Source organism: Sceloporus undulatus, chromosome 6 (assembly GCF_019175285.1).
Source record: "Sceloporus undulatus isolate JIND9_A2432 ecotype Alabama chromosome 6, SceUnd_v1.1, whole genome shotgun sequence".
NCBI lineage: Eukaryota > Metazoa > Chordata > Lepidosauria > Squamata > Phrynosomatidae > Sceloporus > Sceloporus undulatus.
In genome coordinates this window covers 53,250,200-53,273,525 of record NC_056527.1, presented here as the reverse complement: position 1 = coordinate 53,273,525, position 23,326 = coordinate 53,250,200, and the positions used below count along the sequence as shown (strand labels likewise).

The following is a 23,326-nucleotide window of genomic DNA, read 5'->3' as shown; positions in this document are numbered from 1 at the left end:
TCTTGCATTTTGGATAACTTTGAAGGAGCTGTCCAAGGTCAGAACTTATTTTGGGAAATAAGTCTTATGTTTCATACTTCTCAGTGATGCAAATAAGGAGGGTGCATGTTCCATCGTGGTGTAATGGTTTGAGTGTTCGACTACAACTCTGGAGATCAGGAGTTCAATTCTCAGCTTGGCTGTGAAACCCACAGGGTGACCCTGGGCAAGTCCCATGCTCTCAGCCTTAGGGGCGGCAATGGCAAACCTTCTCTGAACAAATCTTGCCAAGAAAATCCCGTGAAAGATTTGCTTTAGGGTCTCCATAGGTCTGAAACAATTTGAAGGCATAAAACAACAAATGTTCCATTTGACTCAAATTCACCAGGTAGGCACAAAGAAACAACACTTCTTGCTCCAAATGTTTTGGGTTGCTGTCCCTGCCAATAAATATTATCTATTTATTTGTTTAATTTATAACCCACCCTTCTTCCAGCATAGGACCCAAGCCATAGCATAGCCTATGACAGCAAATCCTGGAAGTTGAAGCAAGATGTGGGAGAAGAGAATTCTGTGACATACAGCCTGCCCTGTGTCCCCCAAGTTACCCTGTTACCATACAGGTGCAGTGGAAGACCCTCTAAAAATATGTGCCACTAAAATCTGGTCAGGAACTGCACCATCAAATTCTGATGGCAAACTACCAAATAGCATTAAAGCACAAGAGGAAAATGCTTATTTTAAATGTGTTTTTGTGGTTTGCCGCTGAGATTTGGCATCAGATCAGGAAAAAATACATTGAAACAAGCCTTTCCATTCTGTGTTAATGGTTTTCAATGCTTGCAACTGAAATGTAGCAGCATAGTTTGTTCCCAAATTTCATCTGGGTGTATGTGTATTGCCTATAGCAGGTCACCACAGGGCAAACGTTGTCCATCTTTCTGTAGCAACCAAAATAAGGATGAGTAAAGTGCAGCCCTCCAGATGTTGCTAGGATTATAGCTCCAAGCCTTCCTCATCTTGCAATACATGCTTGAATTAACTAGGTAGTCAATCCAACAACATCTGGAGGACTGTATGATTCCTGCCCCTGGCCTAGATTTACTCATACTACATATAAGACTTAGGGGCTGAATACTGGATTGGAGCTGCAGCAACTACATGTTGCAGCCCCAATCTGGCCTTTCTGCAACACAAAAAGGAGCTGCAAAAAGAAGCTGCAGGTGCTGCGGCTTTTTGGTGCTCCATTGGCGCTGCGTCATCTGGACGCAGTGCCAGAGGAGCACCATGAGACTGCTGCCGTCTGGTCACACCAGCATAGAAGTGGAGCTGGGGCATGCATCTTCGGATGCCACATCCGCAGTCTGCCCCGATGCCAGCCTTTGTCTTCTTTATCCCAAGCACCTTGGCTCTTGGACTCCATGGGCTGGCATTCCAAAAGAAGAGGGGGCAGGGCAGAAAATTAGTAATGTAATTAATCCTTTCAAATGCATAACATAAGTTTTCCCCACTCCTTTCTTATTTTTAGGTTTCCGAGTCCTGTACAAAATGCCCACCATTGTCACTTTCATCTTTCTTTTATTAAGTATTGCAATTATTGTTACTATTACTCTTGTCCAATGGAAACAGAAAGAGGTCATTTCTCCTGGTGTGAAGGTAAGTTTTAAAAAAACATGTGGAAGCACAGAGTGTCAGAAGAGAACAGGGAGTGTGCACCTTTCAATAGGTGTATAGAAAGTCATTTCCAACAGGTATAGCTTGTCATGTAAGTTACACCTGCTGAAGTTCTCTGCTATGCAATTTTTAATGGTAAAGGAGTCATGTACTCTTTTGTACCAGACCACACAAATCATCATTATTAATTGCTTACTTTTGTGTGAGAGCTCAACTGCTGATTTAATGGTATATTAATAATTGTTTCAACCTCGGCTCTTCTCTTTCTAAATGTTAATCACAAACATGATTATGCAAAAACCTGTTCAGGTAGATTCCATACAGTCATTCAAACCTTGGCAACTGTAACGTATGAATTAAAGTAGTATTTCCCAACGATGGTCTGGTTTGGACAATAATGTCTACTTTTATGTATTGGGCTGGGGAGTGAGATTGTGTTGGCCACTAGACATGGCTGATATAACTGCAATGCCACCAGATATCTCAGTGGCAATGTTGCACTTCAGTATGGAATATGTGTACAACATTCCAGGCCAGCATATACACATAGTGAGGCTAATACTCCCAGGCAAAGCCTATGATTCTTGGGTTTTTTGTGTCCACTTTTTGATGTAAGGCACTGAAAGTGATAAAGGTAGGCTATGTAGGCAAGAAGGAAAGGTATGCTCTTGCTCCTTCCTCACACACTATGGCAGATTATCATCAAAATCAATGGCTCTTTCACAGTACATAGTCATAGCACTGTGATTTCACTTTAATTGGGTTTGCAGTTTGGTGAGGCACTAGACCTCTGTGGCAGAGGTGTTTAAACATCCCTCCCTAAGATGAAAATCCCAGGATTCCATGAGGGAACCATTGAAGTTAAAGTGGAACCATAGTGTTATAATTAGGCAGCATGAAAGGGCCCCAGCAGGTCTTCTTCAGGATGACCTCCATTGTTGTTGATCCATCCACTCCACTTTTGTTCCTCAAAAGATACAGGGTACATGCACAGTCTCTGGAACCAGTGTTGTCTCTCACAGCCTTGATATTTCAGATGGGCTATTTGCTCACTCCACTTCTACATAAACATCTTGCAAATTTATGTGAGCCTGTTTGCTGCATCATTATCTGACTTTTTTCCCCTCACACACATAGCACTCTTATTTTATTCTTTAAAAATTGTTCTGAGAATATGAGGGGAAGTGGCTGCATAGTGGACACAAGGACCATCCAGTCAGTGGCAGTGCTATGCACAGCCCTAATCCAAAAACATGTTTGGGGTAACTATGTTGGCCATATAGCAAAGTACAGTAACATCCAAGATCCACAAAGCAGTGATACCAACCAAAATTGAGTCAACTAAAATACACAAAATGCATGATGCAAACTTTCAAAGTTCATGTTTCTTTATTTCCCCCCCCTCTCATGTGTAACACCTTTGACTGATGAAGGAGCCAGTGGAGCTTCAAAAGCTTGCATCATGTATTTTGTGCATTTCAGTTGGCCCAATTTTTGTTGGTATTACTGTTTTGTGGATTTGACAGTTATTGTACTCCAAAGAGTGTGGGTGACTTTATGAGAGACACAGGGAACATCGAATTAGCACTGGGAAAACCAGGCTTCCGCAAATCTGACTTCTGTAAAAAAGCAAAAGAACAGGTTTCCCCTGTGCTTAATCCAGGGACAGAGAATATGTAGTAGTCTGTAACCACAATGATCTTGCTACTGACATTACATAAAATTAAAATATATGCACACCTTATTTCCTTCCCTGGAGTGGGAAAGTGAGGAACCTGAGATGATTATGATTAGGTCGGAAGAGTATATTGTATAATTTGTGGTGATGGTTTGCTGTTGTCCCACTACAAGGAAGGAGCTGCCAAAATGCTTGGTATCCATGTATTAGAGTTTTGTGCACAAACTGTTAATCCAGAACAATTCTCTTTTTTGGAACAATGGTAGTTAGGGAGGTAGTTATATAAATACGGTCATATTATAACTGAGAAGATCTCTGTGTGCTGATGGTGGAAATCTACCCACCTGAAAGGGCTTACAGGTCCTCTTGAAAGAGATCTTTCTTGACAGTGCATGTTTTCCTCAGGGCAGGATTTGAACTTGATAGGTGCAATTTTCTGCTTGTCTCACTGGTTAAAACATGTTGGTGGTATTATCCTTCTGCCTCTGCTTAAGGTCAAGGATGAAAAGACAAGTAGGGGAACTTAGTTGTTGAATATGTTGAGAAGCTAAGATGCACTACAGATAAAATCAGGTACAAATCTGTAGAAATAATAGCATTTAACTTGTAGAAGAAGATTGCTTATAAAGACTCGCATGTTTCAAGCTAAGGGCAGAGGAGGTCTGTTTCCCTTTTTCCTACCTTTGAATTTTTAAAGCCTCAGTTCTTTCCATCCTATAGGATGTTGCCATGGATGTTATAGCAGACTGATAGCACTACAACAGTGTCATGTGAATGGATCCCAGGTATTTGGTGTTTAAAGAAAAAGAAGTAAAGTTACACTAGTTAGTATAAAGAGATAAAAGGCTCATTAGATCCCATTTTTTCTAAAACCTGTGTTTATCTTTTTGCAAAATAAATACGCTCTGGGTTCTAACTGATATAACCTTTTCCCACAGTATGGAATAGTGCTTGATGCTGGATCATCTCGAACAACAGTCTATGTGTATGAATGGCCAGCAGAAAAAGAAAACAATACCGGTGTCGTAAGTCAGACCTTCAAGTGCAATGTTAAAGGTGAGGAGGAAATGGGGATTTTGAAATAACATAGTGACATCAGAATAAATAACCAAACTGAACACTCCTGTGGGTGAATCAAGCAGAATTGACAGCTTCTGTGCTGAGCCATGTTAATCACATGTCTGGCACATCATAAAAAAAGATTGCCAATCGTGATCGAAAACAATCTCTGCCACAGTTAACAGCTGCCATGCAGGAACAGGTCTGGCAGTTTGAAATGTGTGGGAGGTTCTTCCATCTTGCTATGGCAGAAATCACACCAGAGTTGCCATTTGTCTGTCTGTGGGATTTTAAATCATGATAGATTAACCGACAGGAAGGACACTGGCAGATCAAGATTGTTGAGATTTCTGCTGCCTCAGTATAATGGAAATTGTGGTGACCATTTCTTGTGGTGTAAAAGACACATAGGTTGGGTGCAGGCTTAGTCATGTTTAGAGTAGAGCCATGTAGTAGAGTTCATTCATTTTATTGGCCTGTTCTAAACATGACTAAGTCTACTGTCTTTTTCTGTTTGCATGGGAAGAAAATAGTTCTCATAAAATAGAAAAAAGGGATGACGGTGATGGTGGTAGTCATTAATGTTGCTGCTAATTTTTTTTCTTGCCTGAGCCCCAAAGTTCTCCTGTTTTTTTTTCCTTTTCACTCTTGCAGAAACCCTGTAAGGTAGGCCAGTCTGAGGGAGGTTGACTGAGTTAAGATGACCTACAGGGCTTCAGGTCTGAATGGAGATTGAGTCCTAGTCCAACGTTCTGACCACATAATATTTTCGTGAATTCCTTTAAGGCACTATCTGTTTAAACTAGGTTTTAAATTTCTTTTATGCTTTTTTTCATTGCAGTGGTGGTAACATATCCTCTTTAATCAAGTGGTGCTGTATAGCGAAGTGAGATTTTCAATTGCTGGGTACAAACTCATGACTGCCTCATGTATGCAATTAGGGAGTTCTGTGGCAACATTTGATGTGCTTTCCAAGCTCATTGTATTACAGGAATAGTTATATAGGCATTGGAGTCTACAAATAGATTCAGGTCTAAAAGTTATTGGCTTCATTGGTTTGTGTTTTGCGACTAATGAAAGGGCATGCATGCTACAATCTGTTGTAATATGAAGCAAGTTCTCACTCTGCTTGCCTCATGGGATGTGAGGTTGTTGTTTTTTAAAGCAGAGGACCACACATTGGGATATTCCCCACGTTAGAAATCATAGTGGCCCTTGATGCCTTTTCCAGCCATTGGCAGCCATTTGAAAACACCTTTGTTAAATCCAAATGTATTTTCTTGAAATATCTCCCTCCCCTTGAACACACACATAGGCTCTACAATTTGCCGATATGGACAATTTTAACCATGGGAAAGCCTGTTATAGACACTGTCTGTTGGTCAGTCCCTGGAAAATATATAACCTTCTGCTCCAATCCCTGAACCAGGTTTCTAACTCTGTCTTTCTATGAAATAATTGTAATTTTTGGGCACTGATGACAAAAGGAAGGATGAAATAATAGTAGAAAATGTATGTGCTGCTCTTTAGAAAGACAGCCAGCCAGCCAGGTGTATGAATGGAGAACAAGATCAAGAAGCTAACTTACCATTTGTCTTCTCTTGTAAATCCCTGAAGCAGGTTTGCAAAATTGTTTTTAATAATTGTGATTTTGGGTGCAGATGATGGTAAAGTGAAGGATAGGTTACAGAAGCAAATTTATGTACTATTCTTTTAAAGGTATTCAGTCAACTAGATTTATGAATGCAGAGCAAGACTAGTAAGATATTTTAGCATTCATCTCTTCTTATTTTTATATGTGGGTAATGTAAAGGGCCTAAATATCCTAAAGACACCAAATCCTGTCTGATCTTAAAAGTTAAGCAGGGTTAGTCCTTGGATAGGAGATGGGCAATGATGACCAAGTACTGTAGGTTATATTTCAGAGATAAGAACTATCAAAACCACCTCTTGTTATCTTTGTTTAAGAAAACACTATGAAATTCATGAGCTCACTATAAGTCCACAGACAACTTGAAGCCATATACACACACACACACACACACACACAATGTAAGGGAGTTTAGCAGAGAGTACCATGTGCTGTAGGTTTTATTTCAGGGGAAGACAATGACAAGCCACTTCTGAGTATTGTGTAAGAAAGCCTGTGAAATTCATGAGGTCACAATAAATCAACAGGCAATCTGAAAGCACATACCTTACTTTAAAAACATATATTATTAAGATGAGTTCAGACCTCAGCTAAAATGATATGTTTCTCTTTCAGGGCTTGGAAAAGTTACTTTTTCAGAGTACTCTTCCAGGAGCTATAGTAAAAAAAAGTAAGTTTTCCAAGCTCTGGGGATTTTTTGTTTTTGTTTTATGTGGTTGAGTTTTTTGGGTATTTTAGTTTTGCACATTTTATCTCAGGTTACAAGTAGATCAGTTTCCCCCAGAGTTTATATACCACTGTAAAACAGAAATGGAGACAAAAGGAAAGTACTTCCAGGAAGAGGTACAAACTCTCCCTCTTTTTAAATTAAGTATTTATTTTAAGCATTTATATGACGTTCAAGCAGGTAAAATCCTCATAAATGGTTTTACGTTGAAATATGTCAAATTAATACAATTTTTAAAAAAGTAATAAAAAAAAGCATCAGGAAAAAAGTAAAATCAGAATAATTATAAATTAAAAGTTTGGACAAAGAAAATGTATTATTTCTCTTGTAGATTCATTATCAGGACAGCATTATAAAGGTTAAAACAGATTCCATTCACTTCCTCTCAGTTGGAAGGGAAAGGCAGAGGTGGGCAGCAGACAAGGATCTTAACTCCAAGCCAAATGTTGTTGGTTGTTTTGTTTACTTTGCAAGGATGCAGGCAAAAGAAATGGTATGTGATAGTTCACTCTTTCCAGCTTGAACCAGAGTAAACTGGGATTTATTTTTCTCTGGTCATAAGCCCCGGAGTGCAGCATAGGTCTGTTTTCCTCCCTTCAGCCATGTACATTGTCTAAACAGGTATGTTCCAAAATGAGGTAGTGCTGTTTCTGTGAATCCCCATGCAGACAACCCCTAAATTTCATTTATTGCTGATGTTTTGTTTTTTTAAAGTGAAAAAGCATTTTATGCTTCTTCATGACCCACTGAAATCCCTCAGTAATGAGCATTTGCTTCATATGCATACCATTTTTCTTAGTGTCCTTTATGTCATACTACCTTACAGCATGGTTAAGTGGTTAGAGTGTTGGACTAGGACTCTGGGAATCCAGGGACTGAATTCCTGTTCAGCAGAGATGCCAGAGTAAAATCTGGAGAGGAACTTGTACTTCTAATGGTTGTATAAGAGAGTGAATTTCAGCAGGTGTTGTTGAACATGCATCAAGGTGACAAGCAACAACTGCTGAAACTCTTTTTCTACACAACTATTACAAGTACATGAACCATCTCCAGTTTTCACTTTGGCAGAACTACCGCTTAGCCATGGAAAGCTACTAGGTCTGGGTGACTTCAGGCAAGTCACACTATCTCAGCCTTAGAAGAAGGTAATGCCTGAACCTCCTCTAAACAAATCTTGACCAGAAAACCCTATGATAGGGTTGCCATAAGTGGCAATTAACATGAAGACACATAATAATAAAAAAGTCTTAACAGCACTTACCTGTGGTGCTGCTTTGTATGTCTGTTGCAATTTTCAAAAGTATTTCTTAAGTCTTCAGGCAATTATTTGCAACCATCTGTTGCACAGTTGCTGGCTGCCCTGGTGAATTTAATTCTTCTTACATCAGTAAATCCAGACTGAACCACATTTAAGGGATGTAGTTTGATTGAATGTGATGAGATCTGAGAAACAGTCGCCTTTCAGTACTACGTCTATTGATTTGTTTGGAATACATGAACACCTGTAGAACATTAATGCAGAGCTGCTGTCAGCCAAGAATATATACAAGAGGCAAGATTCCAAAAATAGGCCCTGCGTGACATAAAGTGCTGTTAACAACAATCTTTTTTACTTGCTGGTCTAAAGTTTTTATTGTATTGATCTTTGTAATTTTAGAGTATTATTGTCAGACCAAAACTGAGTCCTTTATTTTCTTCCAGGTCCAGGGATATCTAGTTATGGAAGTAACCCCCAAGAAATCGCTAAGCCCATCAATGATTGCATTGATAAAGTCAAGGAAAAAATTCCTTTTCATTTGCATAGAACCACGCCTGTGTACCTGGGAGCCACAGCTGGCATGAGACTTCTGAGGTATAGTAGGAAAGTTAATTTTGACATGGATCAGTGAAACTGAACTGCTGCAAGTAATTCTTTACCTGTTGTTGAAATATCAAATGCAGTCAAGCAGAACAAGTCATGATACATTTTTTCCTTCCTCTCCTTACCTCCATGAAGATTACAGATGTAATGCAACACTTAAAACTTGAAGAGAGATTTTGATCTTCTAGGGAGGTATTATCAGGAATAAGGATCTGACCTCATATTAAACTAGTTGTGATTATTGACAGCTTTTAAGAAAGCAGATTCCAGGACCCAGTGTTCCTGAATATTTCATAATAAATATGCTAATTTCCTTGAATATATGTGGGGAAACAATGCCCTTGATGGTTTCATTTTGTACTATGTGTTGTCACAAGTGTATGGCAGCCAAAGAGATGGAGGACTGAATCTGTTCCTGTTGTGTATGCAGACAATATCGGCATATGTAACTGGTATAAACATACAAGGATCAGTTGGCCACTATAGAATTTCCATGTGGGCATTTGTGAAAAACCATATCCCACTACTTACTTTATCAATGGTAACGGAGGGCATATGAATATGGTTAATATATGGTTTTATACTCAAGTCATTTAAAGATATATAGTGCGTACATATGTATAGATATAATCCAAAGCATTTTACTGTACTTTTTGTATGTTTTCGTCCTTGCTGTTTTTCATGGCAACCATTCTGTTTCAGTAAGCAATTTGACATAATATACGCTGTATGTGTTATTTGGATAAGCAGAACATGCTAATATCTGTAACTTTTATACACATGGAGAAGGAAAAAGGTTGATTGCTTTAATATGTCTTTTTATTGATGTATCTGGAATTGATGTACAGTGCAGTTCCTATACATGCTTGTTCAGAAATAAGTCCCACTGAGTTCACTGGGTCTTATTACAAAGACTGCAATCCTATATACACACACTTGGGAGTAAGCACCCTAAACACAGTGATGTTTTCTTCCAAGTAAGCTTGCATAGGTCTGTGCAGCTGGGTGTGTATCTCAGGGCTTGTTCACTCATGCATGTATGTTGCTCATCAGTTTTGTATGAAACAGCTATCAGAGATTAATTATGACAAGAAAAACATTAATATATATCGTAATGTCATCCCAAACATTATGGCCCAATTCCTCTTGGTAGTCCCAACTAGAGTTTATCCACTGAATCAATTATTGGTTGATAAGGTCTATTAATTCAGGGCCCATACAGATAGGCCAAAATAAAGCTTTTTCGGGTCACTTTGGAGGTATGCAGTTTAAATGACACATGCATCTTAAGAGGCCAGAAGCTACACCAAAGCTGCGTTCCACTCCTTAGGATTGGAGCTTGCTTTGGCATGCATGCATCATGCTTCGGATGCATGCATCATTTAAACAGCATACCTCCAAAGTCATCTGAAGCAGCTTTATTATGGCCTGTCTGTACAGGCTCTTAGTTGTCTTAGTTAGGATTACAAAGAGGTCACTGGGATGGATCCAAATATAGGTGTACACAATGAATGCGCAAAACCAGACTTCGCTGTCCCCTCCTATTTTCCTGTGGCAGTCACTCTAAATTCACCGCCAGTGGTCAGAGGACCCTGGTGCATAAAGTGGACTGTGGTGTTGGGAGAAAGGGTGCATCTCTAAAATTCAACAGAGGCACTTTTGAAAAGGATATGATTGGGAAAAGGACCAATTGTGGAATTCTTCTTTTGTAAGCTCTTTTGCTGGCACCTAAATCAGATCAATCCAATTATCTTTCAGTGGTGAAAGCCTAGAATGTAAAGAAATTACTTTTTGACCATAGCTCTCCAAAACCAATGGAAAAACTGACGGGGGGATTCTGGGAGTTATCGTTAAACAAGTAACTTCATGCTGTGAAGTCCAGACAAATGTTGAGCAATCAAGTGATGTGCATGCATGTAAGAACCAAGCTTTGATTATCTCCTATTAAAGATTGTCCTTCCATGTTCAAAGTACAAAAATTATAAGCTTTTCCTCTGGTTACTAGATTTGGCAAGTATTTGTGAGGGTAAGCCTCTCCTGTCAGACACTCAGCATTTTGTGTTCTGTGAATTGCTTAGGTTGCAAAATGAATCAGCAGCCAGTGAAGTCCTTGAGAGCATTCAAAACTACTTCACATCCCAGCCCTTTGAATTTAGGGGTGCTCAAATCATAACTGGGCAAGAGGAAGGGGTGTATGGATGGATTACAGCCAACTATTTAAAGGGCAATTTCTTGGAGGTGTGTGGAAATATCTGCATGTTTTATTACATACTATTGTCTGACAAATAACTAGTATTTGAGTGGATGTAGCTGGGATTAATATAAACTCCTATATTTTGTGAAAGGGAAGATTGCATTGCAGTCTTGATAGTGCTGTCATACAGTTACTTTAAAGCAACTCTACAACATTACAGAATGTTCTATGATCAACAGTTCCTAAAGTTATATTTTAGCTAGTGAATTCTTTTATTGCATTCCATTTAAATGGTCCTATAAAATAATGACATTTGGATATGCTATTGGTACGTGTTCTGCAAAATGTTCCTTTAAGAAGGACTATTAGTATTCATTTTGCCAAGAAAAAATGACACTCCTTTAATTTCACTTAGATTTTTAACTGTAGGTAATCTTCATTCCAGATTAAATATGTCATAAAAAAACAAAAGCCTTAAATATATTGATCCTATTTACAGACTTCATGATGTACACCCCACACTTCTTGTCTTATTATTGTTGTTGTTATTATTATCCCTACTACTGTTATTACTATTTATAACCTTTATTTATACTCTGCATTTTCTCCATTTTGGTACTCAAAGCCTTACATTACAAAATAATTAAAATATACCAAAAATCAACCTTAAAATAGAATTAAATTGTTAACAAAAACAATTTAAAAACATATGTATAACAATTATAAGAATCAGTTAAAAACAGCACTGTACAGTTTTAAAATGTAGCATGCTTTTAAAAGCCTTTCTTAAAAAACCCTCTAAAAGTTTTGTCAAAATAAAACAAATAAAACTTTGCCTGCCAATGGAAGGACAGCAAAGAAGGGAGTCATTCTAGCATAGCTAGGAAAGGAGTTCTGGAGCTTGGAGAAGGCATTACCTTGTATGAAGGTGGTGAAAATGAAAGAAGGGCCTCTCCAGAGGATCTCAGAATATATAGATTTCCTGCACTGAAGATGGGTGAGATGGTAGATCCATTAGACTTACATAGTAGACAGGTTAAAAAAGAATGGCCCCTGCAGTTTTCAACAGTTCTTTTACAGAACTTCTTTTCCTCTTCTCAAGAGTCTTCTCGTTTTGTGCTAAAACACCGTGAGAGAGGAGGCATGATAGTAGTGTCACTGTGAGCCTCTACAGACAGGCCAAAATAAAGCTGCTTTGGGTCACTTTGGAGGTATGCTGTTTATATGATGCATGCGTCCTAAGAGGCTGGAAGCCATGCTCCAATCCTAAGGACTGGAGCGCAGCTTTGGTGCAGCTTCTGGTCTCTTAAGATGTGTGTGCCATTTAAACAGAATACCTCCAAAGTGACCTGAAGCAGCTTTATTCTGGCCTGTCTATATGGTTCCTATGTCTATGGACAGCAGCTCATTTGGTTTCACAGTTTTGTGACACAATTTTCCCCCATTACTGCACATTTATGCTGAGAGCAATGCTAATGGTTGACTTTTGTCTAGTGATGCTGTGCAGGGATGTGAACATGTATTGGCTAAAAACTGTTGTCTATAAATTTATATCATTACAAATTTATCATTATCTCTCAAATTGTATCATTATCTCTCCTTTAACAGTTGGGTGTATAAATGACATACACATCTTAAGAGGCCAGAAGCTGCGCCAAAACTGTGCTCCAGCCCTTAGGACTGGAGCATGGCTTTGGCATGGCTTCTGGCCTCTTAGGACTCATGCATCATTTAAACAGCATACCTCCCAAAGTGACCCAAAGCAGCCTTATTTTGGCCTGTTTGTACGGGCTCTTACTTTGAAAATTCCATTTAAAAGTCAGTGATCAATCTGTCAAAGTCAAAACTTTGATCCATGTTGTAGATTTAATACTTTTGAGCTTCAGTTAGATTTTGACTCCACATACAGAACATTAATATGGGAAGATACATGTGGCTCCTGCATTTATGTAACATCCACTGTAACAACAGCTTAGATCAAACTGTCAAGAGAGTCTTTTTTAATGTAAGCAATTTTCAGAGGATCTAAAAACCTGTTGAAATATTTGCCAATATAGCTCTTAATAAAAACAGGAAAAATTCTAAAGGAAGACTTTCACCTTTTTGGATAAAATTAAAATATACTTTTCAGATATTCCAGAACAGAGCAGTACTGGGCATAACTGGTTATTATGCTCAATTTTAATTACGTATATTATAAATGATATCTGGGACAAAGCAGGCAAATAAAACCCGTGGTTTAGACTCCCTACGCGATAATGGACTTCACCTCCCAGAGGTCCCAGCCACCATGGTCACCAGTGGACATTGTGGGATTTGCAACCCAACAATCTAGGAATGTACAGGCTGAGAACCATTAGTGTAAATAAACTAATGGTAGTCAAAGTGATATCAGTGATAGAACCAAAACTGTGACAGTTTGTGATAATTCCAAGATATTCTGGTGCTTTTGTAACCCTTTCTAAGTGAGCCGCTAAACAGTAAAAAGAGAAAAAGAAAAAACAGGAGAGCATCTAATGACCTCCACATGTCTCAGGATGCTGAAAAGATGATCTTTTATTAGCTAAAAAAACTGGTGTGTTTCAATTTGTGGGTGCTCCTAAGGGCTTCTTCAAGAGCAAATCAAGAGCAGCAAGAGAACAACACATAAATATATGACATACAGTTACATAGAAGAATTCTTATATTTATACATAATTTATAGCAAATAAATACCCACTTAAAATCAAACCTGCAGAAATGTCTGAATTAGGATCCCCGTAACTAGTTATGGGCAGAATGAAAGTACACTCGGCCCCCGGGTTACGAAATTAATTCGTTCCGCCGCCATTTTCGTAACCCGGAAGGCTTCGTAAGCTGAAAAAGCCATAGGCGCTAATGGGGAAAAGCCGCGATTCCGTGCGAAATAGCGCCGAAAAGCACCAAAATTTTCTTCGTAACCCGGAATAACCTTCGTAACCCGGAAATATTTTTTATTATTTTTTTTTCGTAACCCGGAAATTTCGTAACGCGGCGCATTCGTATCCCGGGGTAAGAGTGTATGGCCTGTTACAGACTGCCAAAATAAAGCTGCTTCGGGTCTCTTTGGAGGTATGCTGTTTAAATGATGCATGCATCCTAAGAGTCCGGAAGCTGCACCAAAGCTGCACTCCAGTGCTTAGGAATGGAGTGTGGCTTTGGCGCGACCTCCGGACTCTTAGGACCCATGCATCATTTAAATAGCATACCTCCAAAGAGACCCGAAGCAGCTTTATTTTGGCAGTCTATAACAGGCCAATGTTTAAAAAGGCTAAAGTTTGAACAGGTGGTAGAAAAATGGTCAGAACATTCAAGGGCACATAGAGATATCTGAGGTTAAATGAGGAAGCTGACTATCTCCTAGTCATAAAATCTTTCAAACAACCTGAACCAATATAGTGTAACATAAGGTTGTGGAATATTGTCATTAAATCTATTTATATCACGTCTCAGTATCAAAGTTCACAAGGTGATGTAAGCAAAAAGAACAAGACATGATTTTTAAAATCCTAAAAATGCAATGAGATTTTTTTTGTAGGAACCTCCTCTCAAAAAACTACAATCTAAAAAAATGAAACTTCAGTTTCAGAGCACTTAAAACAGCAGATTTCATGATAAAATGAAAAACCTGAAAAATTCTAATTTGGATTTAATACTGGTTAAAATGTTGCATTGTCATGAAGTTCACAGAAGACTGCAGCTGCATCCACACTGCAGAAATCATTCCGTAGCTCAGTGCTATGGAATTGTGTGAATTGTAGTTTTGTGAGACTTTTAGCCTTCTCTTCCAGAGATTTCTGGTGCCACAATAACTTACAATTCCCAGGATCTAGGGATGTACAGTTTGGGAACCATAGCATTGAGCCATGATAGTTAAAGAGGTGTCAACCTGGATTATTTCTGCAGTGTGGATGGAGCCTACCTGAGGAAATAAGCAATGCTCATTCTTCCCTACTAAGCAGGGATATATAGATGTGGAGATAAAATGCATGCTAATCCTGCCACTTTACTGCCTTATTCCATTTGAGCAGTGGAAATCCACATATTCACAATGGGAAATATTCATGTGATCTGATACTTATTGCTGAAAAAATTATTAGATTTTTTATTTAATAAAACCCTCTCTATGGTAGAGAGATTTAGAGTTCAAACATTAATCTTGTTTCTGTGAGATAAGCTGGTAAAGAGATAGTTGCTCAAGTCAGCTAGGTAAGGAGATCGTTGGTCAGCTCAGATGTTCCTCTCTTGGTTTAATAATGTTGACAATTCCTTTGCTTGCACTGTCATTCCCTTCACTCTGTCTCTTATGGAACAGCTTGCTAAACTAAATAGAAAATCTGTTTAACTAGCCATGGTTTCCTGTTATGTCCAGACTGGTAAACTCTGGTTACATGGTTCAGAACTAACCAGGATCTTTAATTTAAAGATATAGCCATGTTAGACTGGAAAATAAATATGCAAAGGGATCTTGTTACATCTTTGAGATTAACTGAAAGAGAGAAATTAGTAGCATGGGTTTTCATAGATTTGAGTCTGTTTCCTCAAATGCATGGTGTAGAGTGGAAAGTTCAGGAACAGATCTACATAAACAGTCTCTGTGTGAGAAAGTCCATACGAATGCAAAATTTTGTAGATGTGGAGATGAAGTGACAAGTTCAATTTTAACAATGGCCCTTGGGAGACAAGGCAGCAGGAAGGATGTTGCCTAAAGCCAAGATGAGTGGATAACTATGGGCTGAAACAGACAGCCCCAAAGGGCTGCTGTCGGGCCACGTTGGGGGCAACATTCAGATGACCCATGCCCCAAGTGTGGCTTCTTGGCAAAGAATGGCCCAAAAAGGAGCAGTAAAATACCCTCCTTTTTGGTGCTTGGTTTAGGACTGTGACAGCTCCTAAGGGCTGGGGGGAATGCTGTGGTTCTGGGAGAAATGTCAGCAGTGTGGTCCCAGTGTGGACCTTTTGCACTTCCTGCTTCACTCCTATATGAATGTGTATTGGGATGTAGTATGAGAAACAGAAAGGAGCTAACCCCCCAGCCTCATGGGGGCTCTAATAACCTGTTCATCACATTTTCTTTCTGGTTCCCACACTGCATCCCAATACTCATTCATATAATTATCTACTCACTTTGGCTTTAGGCAACAATGAGCATTGTTAAAACTCAACTTGTGACCTTATCTTCATACTCATTAAGTTTGCATTCCTATGGACCTTCTCACACACAGTCTGCTTATACAGGTCTGTCCCTGGACTTTCCACTCCAGTCTATGCATCTCAAGTCCAAGAAAGCTTACGCTAGCAACTTCTCTCTTTCAGCTAGTCTCAAAGGTGCTACAAGATCCCTTTGCATGCAGGATCTTTAATTAATTTCAAACTGTGGTTTGAGGACCTGGCTGGTTTCGCAACATGGTGACCAAAGTTTCCTTTGAATTCCATAATGTAAGAAAAGTGGAACATAATGATGCTAAATAAATAAATGGAGAGCTATGTTTGGCTTGCCACCCATCTCAGCAAAGATGTCACGTGGCTTGCTGGATATTCAACCACTATGATCCAAAGGGCTCTTTATCTCATATGCTTGTTGTAGAGGTGGGAATATTGCAGCCCTTCAGATGTTGTGGGACTGCAATTCCCAACGGTCCCAGCCATTACAGCCAATGATGAAAAATGCTGGGTGTTACAGTCTGGAGGGTTGCATTCTTGCCACCCCTGCTACAGTGCTTCAGTAATTTGTCATTTCTACATTAATCTTAAAATAGTGATTGATTTTAGCTTTATTTTTTGAACTAAAAATTTGAGAAAATAGCCGATGAAATGTCAGATTTCCCCTCTTTATTTCTAGAGAAACATTTTGAGTACCTGGGTCCATCCTCATGGAGCAGAGACTACAGGTGCACTTGATCTAGGAGGTGCCTCCACCCAAATATCATTTATCCCTGAGGAAACTACTGAAACATTCAACAGCACACGACAGGTGCAGCTGTATGGCTATTCATATAGTGTATATACACATAGTTTCCAGTGTTATGGAAGAGACGAAGCAGAGAAAAAATTGCTGGCATCCATACTGCAGGTATGATCCTAGAGCTGACCTAACTGGCCATAGAGAAGGATGATAGTTCAGTGATGGTGCATGTACTTAGCATACATTGTGTCTCAAGTTCAGTCCCTGTTATTTGCACTTACAAGGATCAAATAACAAGTAGTAGGAAAGACCAGTGGTGGAAAGGCTGGAGACATGCTGCTAGTCAAAGCAGATATTATTGAGCTAACTGGATACATAATCTGGCCTGATATAAAGCAGCTTCCTATATTCTAATAACATTTGGCTATATATTGCAAGCATGATAAACAAAGTAGTTTTGTGTATACTGGTGACTGAAAGACTTTTATTGCACAATGGCAGGAATCTTCCACATGTTTGGCATTGTGTTTTGTTTTTTATAATTGGCCATCGTTGTTGCTTTTCTTGGGCAGCTCTATCAGCTGCCTCCTCTTTCTGTTTTAGTTGCATGTGTGTTATGAGAAAATGTAATAAATAACAAAATACAGGACAACATCATTAAAATGAACTCAGAATATGGTTGGCTTACCTTCACTAGAGGTTTTTAAGCAGAGTGGATAACCAACTGTCAGGGCTGCTTTAGCTGTCATCCTTCCTTGGCAAGGGTCAACCTGATCAGAATCATAGAATAGTAGAGTTAGAAGGGTCACTTAGTTCAGTTGTTTTCAAACTTTGGGCCTTCAGATGTTTTGAGCTACAACTGCCAAAGCCCCAACCAAGTTAGCCAATTGTCAGGGGTTTTGAGAGCAGATGTCCACCACATCTGGCAGACCATAGATTAAGAACTGTTGAACAAGGACTAGGTGACCCTTGGGATCCCTTCAAATTCTACACTCCTCTAATTGTTTGACTACTACAGTAATACCAGTCTAAATGTTCCTCCTAATGAAAATTTTCCTGTTTGTTTGTTAAATATCAGAAATCAAGTGATAAAGCCAGAATTGAAAATCCATGTTATCCTCAGAATTACAAAACTGTTCTGACAATGAAGCACTTGTATGGAAGCCTCTGTACTGCACATCTGAGACCAGAGAACTACAATATAAGCCATTCTATAAATGTCATAGGAACTGGCAATCCAGCTGTCTGCAGAGAGGCAGTGTCTCTGTTATTCGATTTTACATCTTGCAGAGACAGGGAAGATTGTTCTTTTAATGGAATTTACCAGCCAAATATTAAAGGGAATTTTGTGGTAAGTACTGTTCTACTCTTTTTGTTGTTTCCTTGGGGGGGGGGGTGGGTATTTTTTATTGCTGTGTCTAATCGTACTGTATTGCGTTGCTTTTCATGCTCTTCACTATTTGCTAGGAAGTCACCTTGAGACTATTGGATGTAAAGACAGTACATACATTGTTTTCTTGTGGGTTTTTCAGGCTATGTGGCCAAGTTCTAGAGGAGTTTGTTTCTGACATTTCACCAGCATCTGTGGCTGGCACCTTCAGAGAATGCTGGCATGGCAGTGAGTGGTGTGTGTGTGTGTGTGTGTGTGTGTGTGTGCGCGCGCGCACGCACACACACACACACACTCTCTCTCTCTCTCTCACACACACACACACACACTGTGTGACCCTGGATTGGGAGGGGTGATTTAAATGTTAATCTATGCATTGTTCTGTGGGGGGATCTGCAAGGAGGATTTATGTCTGTTTAATTAGAGATCCATTGTCTTCCTATGACATTTATACCCCACTCATTGCCATGCCAGCATTCTCTGAAGGTGCTAGCCACAGATGCTGGTGAAATGTCATAAACCAACTCTTCTAGAACATGGCCACATAGCCCAAAACCCCACAAAAAACTATGGATGCTGGCCATGAAAGCCTTCGACTTCTTATGGTTAAAAAAATTTGTTAAAAATGACAAAATGAATCTGTAGACTTCATTTTCCATTAGTTGGCATTAACTTACCATTGGAAAAATAATTGTGAAATATCTCCCATCTTGGTTTATTCATAGGCCTTCTCTGGATTTTACTACACTGTCAATGCTTTGAATTTAACTGGACAATTTTCCCTTGCTGCTTTCAATTCAAGCATGTGGAACTTCTGCTCACAGAGTTGGAACCAGGTGTGTATCAATTTCCTGAGGAAGCAAAGAAAGATACTCATAAAAGATCTGTTCAAAATAAAGTTTCAGAATATTTTACAGAAATGTATCCATGGCCTCATTCCCACTTACACAAAAATCTGTTTCCGATCCAAATTGATCTATTTAGAATCAGATCATGGTTCCCATTATATTTGGACTGGAAGATAGGCTGGCTGGGGTGGAGGAGAGGCTGGCTGGGACAGAGGAGAGGCCACCCAGGGTGGAGGACAGGTTGCCGGGGTGGAGGACAGGCCAGCTGACGTGAGGCCGGCTGGGGCGGAGGAGAGGCTGCCCAGCTGGACAACAGGCCGCCAGGGCAGAGGACAGGTTGGCTGGAGTGGAGGAGATGCTGGCCAGTGCAGAGGAGAGGTCGCTCAGTTGGAGGACAGGCCAGCAGGGGTGGAGAAGGTAGGCCGAGGGAGAGGAGGCAAGAGGAGGCTGGGAAGACAGAAGCAGGCATGGCTGGGGTGGAAGGAGTTAGGCAGAGGCCAGGGGCAGGGAAGGCCTGGCTGCACGGAACCTCTTTCCAAAGCCTCTCAGCCCCTGCCCTACCTTCTCTGCCACCCGACCTTGCCTCTTTGCCCCTGGCCTCTGATTTCTTCATGGCCAGGGCCAGGATGGTGGGGGATGATAGGACAGGCAGTCCAGGCTAGCCCCAAAGCCTCCGGAAGTATCCCAGGAGGAGGAGGAGGAGGAGGAGGAACGCACTCTGGAGAAAGCCCGGCCAGGCGGCGGAGAGGCAAAGCCGGGGGCAGAGAAGGTTGGTTGGGGATGGAGAGGCCGGGAAGCGGGGGGGGGGGCAGGGCGGGCGTATTCAGTTTCTACCTGATTCCTACTTGTAATGAATCGATTTATTCCAAAATAAATCGATTCAGCCCAAAAGACCCTCAAAAAACCAGCGTCTTTTTGACACGGGTTAAACGGGTCAAAAGCATGCCCCCCCTTTCTGAATTGCTTCAGCGATTTGGATTAAGTGGGAACCATGCTCATTTCAACCGGCTTGTGATTCAGTACGATCCGGTTTAAAGAATAGTGGGAATGAGGCCTATGAAAAGCAAGAGATCACGCTCACAGAAATCCTGTGGTACTAAGCTGTTTCATTTTGCCAGTCATGAACCAGCCAAAGTTCAAAGTGCTTACTGAAGTCAACAGGACATAATGCTTACCACTGGGTGGGCTGCATCTTTTACGTATACCATTAAAAACAGAAGATTCAATATTATACTCTGTACTAAAGATTGCTAAAGATACTTAACCCACAATGGAAAGAATTCGAGTTTTTAGCTGATATTATCAAAAATGAAGAATAAAACTTTTCTTCATGGGCTTCATCCAGTTAAATGCTAAGCTTGGAAAAATAGCAATGCTGGCTCACAGATTCTGAGAGTTGGTTTTTGTCCAGAATATACTAACTCTTCCAAGAGCTAGTTTGAAACCTAAAGTTATCACTTCACTTGCTAGAACCCTATTTGAATGTCCTCTCTCCAGTCATTTAAATTCAAGGTAGAGACTATGCAAAACCATTGACTTCACTTGAATTCAGCCTCCTCACCCCCCCCCCCCGCCATCTTTTTATAACCTGTCGTCTGATGAAGGGATTTTGAAAGACTGCATACAATGTTTTGTGGGTCGGTCTAATTAAGGTATTACATTAATATGGATTTTAAAGTTTTTCTTATGGTCAACACAACTAACTTCATTTTAAAACATGTTGTGCCCTGCTTTGGCAAACTTGTTTTCTCTGGAATGTCTTTCTGAAACCTGGAAATTGATGGCACAGTTGCTTTCAAACACATTTCTATACTAATTTTCTTCTTCTTGTGTGCTTTCAAGTAATTTCAGACTTAAGAGGTGAACCTGTCACAGACTTTTCTTGGCAGAATTTGTTCAGAGTGGGTTTGCCATTGCCTTTCTCTGAAGCTGAGAGAATGTGACTTGCTCAAGCTCATCTGGTGCATTCCTATGGCTGAGTGGAAATTTGAATCCTGGTCTCTCAGTGTTCTAGTCCAACAATTAAACACCATACTGGCTCTCTATTGCCTCCATCTGCACTGCAGAATAGTACAGTTTGACACCACATGGCTCAATGCTATAAAATTCTGGGATGTGTAGTTCTGTAAGCCATTTAACCTTCTCTGTCAATGAGATCTGGTGCCCCACAAAACCCAAGATTCCATAGCATTGAGTCATGGCAGTTAAAGCAGTGTCAAGCTGCATTAATTTTGCAGTGCAGGTGCAGTCTATATTTCTTTTCCTTGAGATATTTTTGAACTTCCAGACTTAAGTGTGCACCAAGCATCTTGCCTTGGGATTTCTAGAAAGAATTTTATGAAATGTCTCAGTCGTTCTGATTACAGTGGAAGAGCAGGGTAAAAATAAATATTGAATTGGTTCTGAATACTGAATACTGTAGGAATTGTTGAATCCTGAATTGTTTTTGTTTTTACAGATTCCATTTATGTTACCCAAATTTGATGAAACATACGCAAGATCGTACTGCTTTTCAGCAAACTACATCTACCACCTACTTATACACGGGTATAAGTTCAATGCAGAGAATTGGCCTCTGATACACTTTCAGAAGGAAGTAAGTTTAATCCCTTCCATCTTGTAAAAGAAGTCTTGAAAAATCAAGAGATCTTAATTCTAGGAAATCCAGAGTTAAAGCTACTTTTTTAGAGTTGCAATAAATAAATTGAGGACAAGGTTGATTCTATTATAAATGAAGATGTTTAGCTTGAAGCAATGCCCGGTTACAACTCTGGGATTCTTGCACAACTCCTATTCATTTTAATGGTGACTGAACCAGAAATTCTTTTTCACCTGTGACCCCATGTTAATTAATGTGCAATTGCCATTTGGATTTTTAGTCTCTGACACCATCAAATATTCTGCAGGAGGTCTAGACCATGAAATTATGGGAGGCAGTCACTAAACGTTGCAGGTGCAAAATGCCATTTGTTTGCCTCTAGCTTCTCTTTATGGATCATTTTAAATAATAACCCAGAGGGATGTCATTTTGAGTTTTCACTGTAACATTGAAAGTACCTAAGAACCCATTCAGGTGTTATTTTCATGACACAGGAAACCCTTCAGTGTAGTCCCCTTCTGATATATGAAAGTTATATCAGCTCGCAGCAAAGTCATTCGTTACACAACTTCTTCCTAATACATCTTGCCCTTGTTCCAGGAAGAACAATGCTGGCATGAGAAGGAAACTGCACTATAGTCCTGTCTATCTGTTGTAAGATTCATAGTGCTACATAGGGTTCTATGGCAGGAAGGTAACATCAGAACTTGCCTTAAGTAGTGCACTGATTAAAAGCTTGAACAAGGACTGCAAGTACATAAAGAGCACTGATGTGTTTTGGGCAAAACATTAGGACAGATGTGTTTCTCAATAAACATAGTTACAAAAAATGTATAGTTTTCTGAGTTCTAATGTAACAAGGAATTAGAAGTCCTAGTTTGAAAGCTTTCAGTCAGCTTTCCTTGTGTATACAAAAGAAAAAGAAAGGAGAGAGGGAGAATGTAAGAACCAGCCTTGTGTGCAGGCTTATAACACCACAGAAGTGGAGACTGTGCATATTGTTAGACTGCAACTCCCATCATCACTAACCAACATAGCCAGTGATGAGGGATCATGGGAGCTGCAGCCCAACAACATCACACATTCCCCATCACTGATGTAAGAGATAACCATTTCTTTTTTAAAAGCAGCAAGTAGCTATACTACTGCTGGCACATCCCATTGAACAAATATGTGAATTGGGGAAAGCAGTACTACAGTATATATACTTTTTCCTATTGTCTGAAAATGTCATATGTTTTAATGGTTGCTTATGGAGATATATAATGATCTTTTTCTGTATTTTAGGTTGGTAACAGCAGCATAGCCTGGTCACTAGGCTACATGCTTAGCCTCACCAACATGATTCCTGCAGAGAGCAATAGGATCTGGTTCCCTATGAATCCCTCTCTGTTTGCTGGACTGCTTCTCTTCTTCACAGCAGTGGCATTGTTGTGTCTAATCTTCCTTGTGTATTCGTGTGTTGTGTCACGCATGCAAAAGAATGCCTGTCATGTTGAACATGTATTTGCAGAATAAACCAGTTTCATTGGGGAGATCTGGACTTGTATATATATTTTAATAACACAATCTCCTCTATTTAAATCCCATCTTTTCCCTAGAATTTGTACTCAGTTTAATTTACAAGTAAAAGAATTGTTTAATCAGCCAAGCATTTTAAAAGAGAGAGAAAAAGCAAGAGCCTGGAAAATAACTGCACAATAAGGCCTGTCATTCTAAATGCCTAAGTTAGGGTGGAAATCA

The 23,326-nt window shown here is 39.8% G+C and overlaps 1 protein-coding gene across 3 annotated transcripts in view; it reads left to right on the top strand.

Annotated features, from left to right (window-relative positions):
* ENTPD3 (ectonucleoside triphosphate diphosphohydrolase 3) overlaps positions 1-23,112 on the top strand; it is a 30,672-nt gene extending 7,560 nt beyond the window's left edge. For 2 of the 3 annotated variants that reach the window (XM_042476593.1, XM_042476592.1), the window contains exons 3-11: positions 1,508-1,635; positions 4,270-4,387; positions 8,470-8,620; positions 10,708-10,867; positions 16,684-16,914; positions 17,825-18,097; positions 18,862-18,972; positions 21,443-21,580; positions 22,871-23,112. In XM_042476593.1, the coding sequence (XP_042332527.1) occupies positions 1,508-1,635; positions 4,270-4,387; positions 8,470-8,620; positions 10,708-10,867; positions 16,684-16,914; positions 17,825-18,097; positions 18,862-18,972; positions 21,443-21,580; positions 22,871-23,101 (1,541 nt within the window). In that variant the 3' untranslated portion in view covers positions 23,102-23,112. Of the gene's footprint in view, positions 1-1,507; positions 1,636-1,665; positions 4,388-6,656; positions 6,712-8,469; positions 8,621-10,707; positions 10,868-16,683; positions 16,915-17,824; positions 18,098-18,861; positions 18,973-21,442; positions 21,581-22,870 lie in introns of those variants that run through there. The other variant, XM_042476594.1, reaches the window with a different exon arrangement.
* Positions 23,113-23,326: the final 214 nt, after the last annotated feature.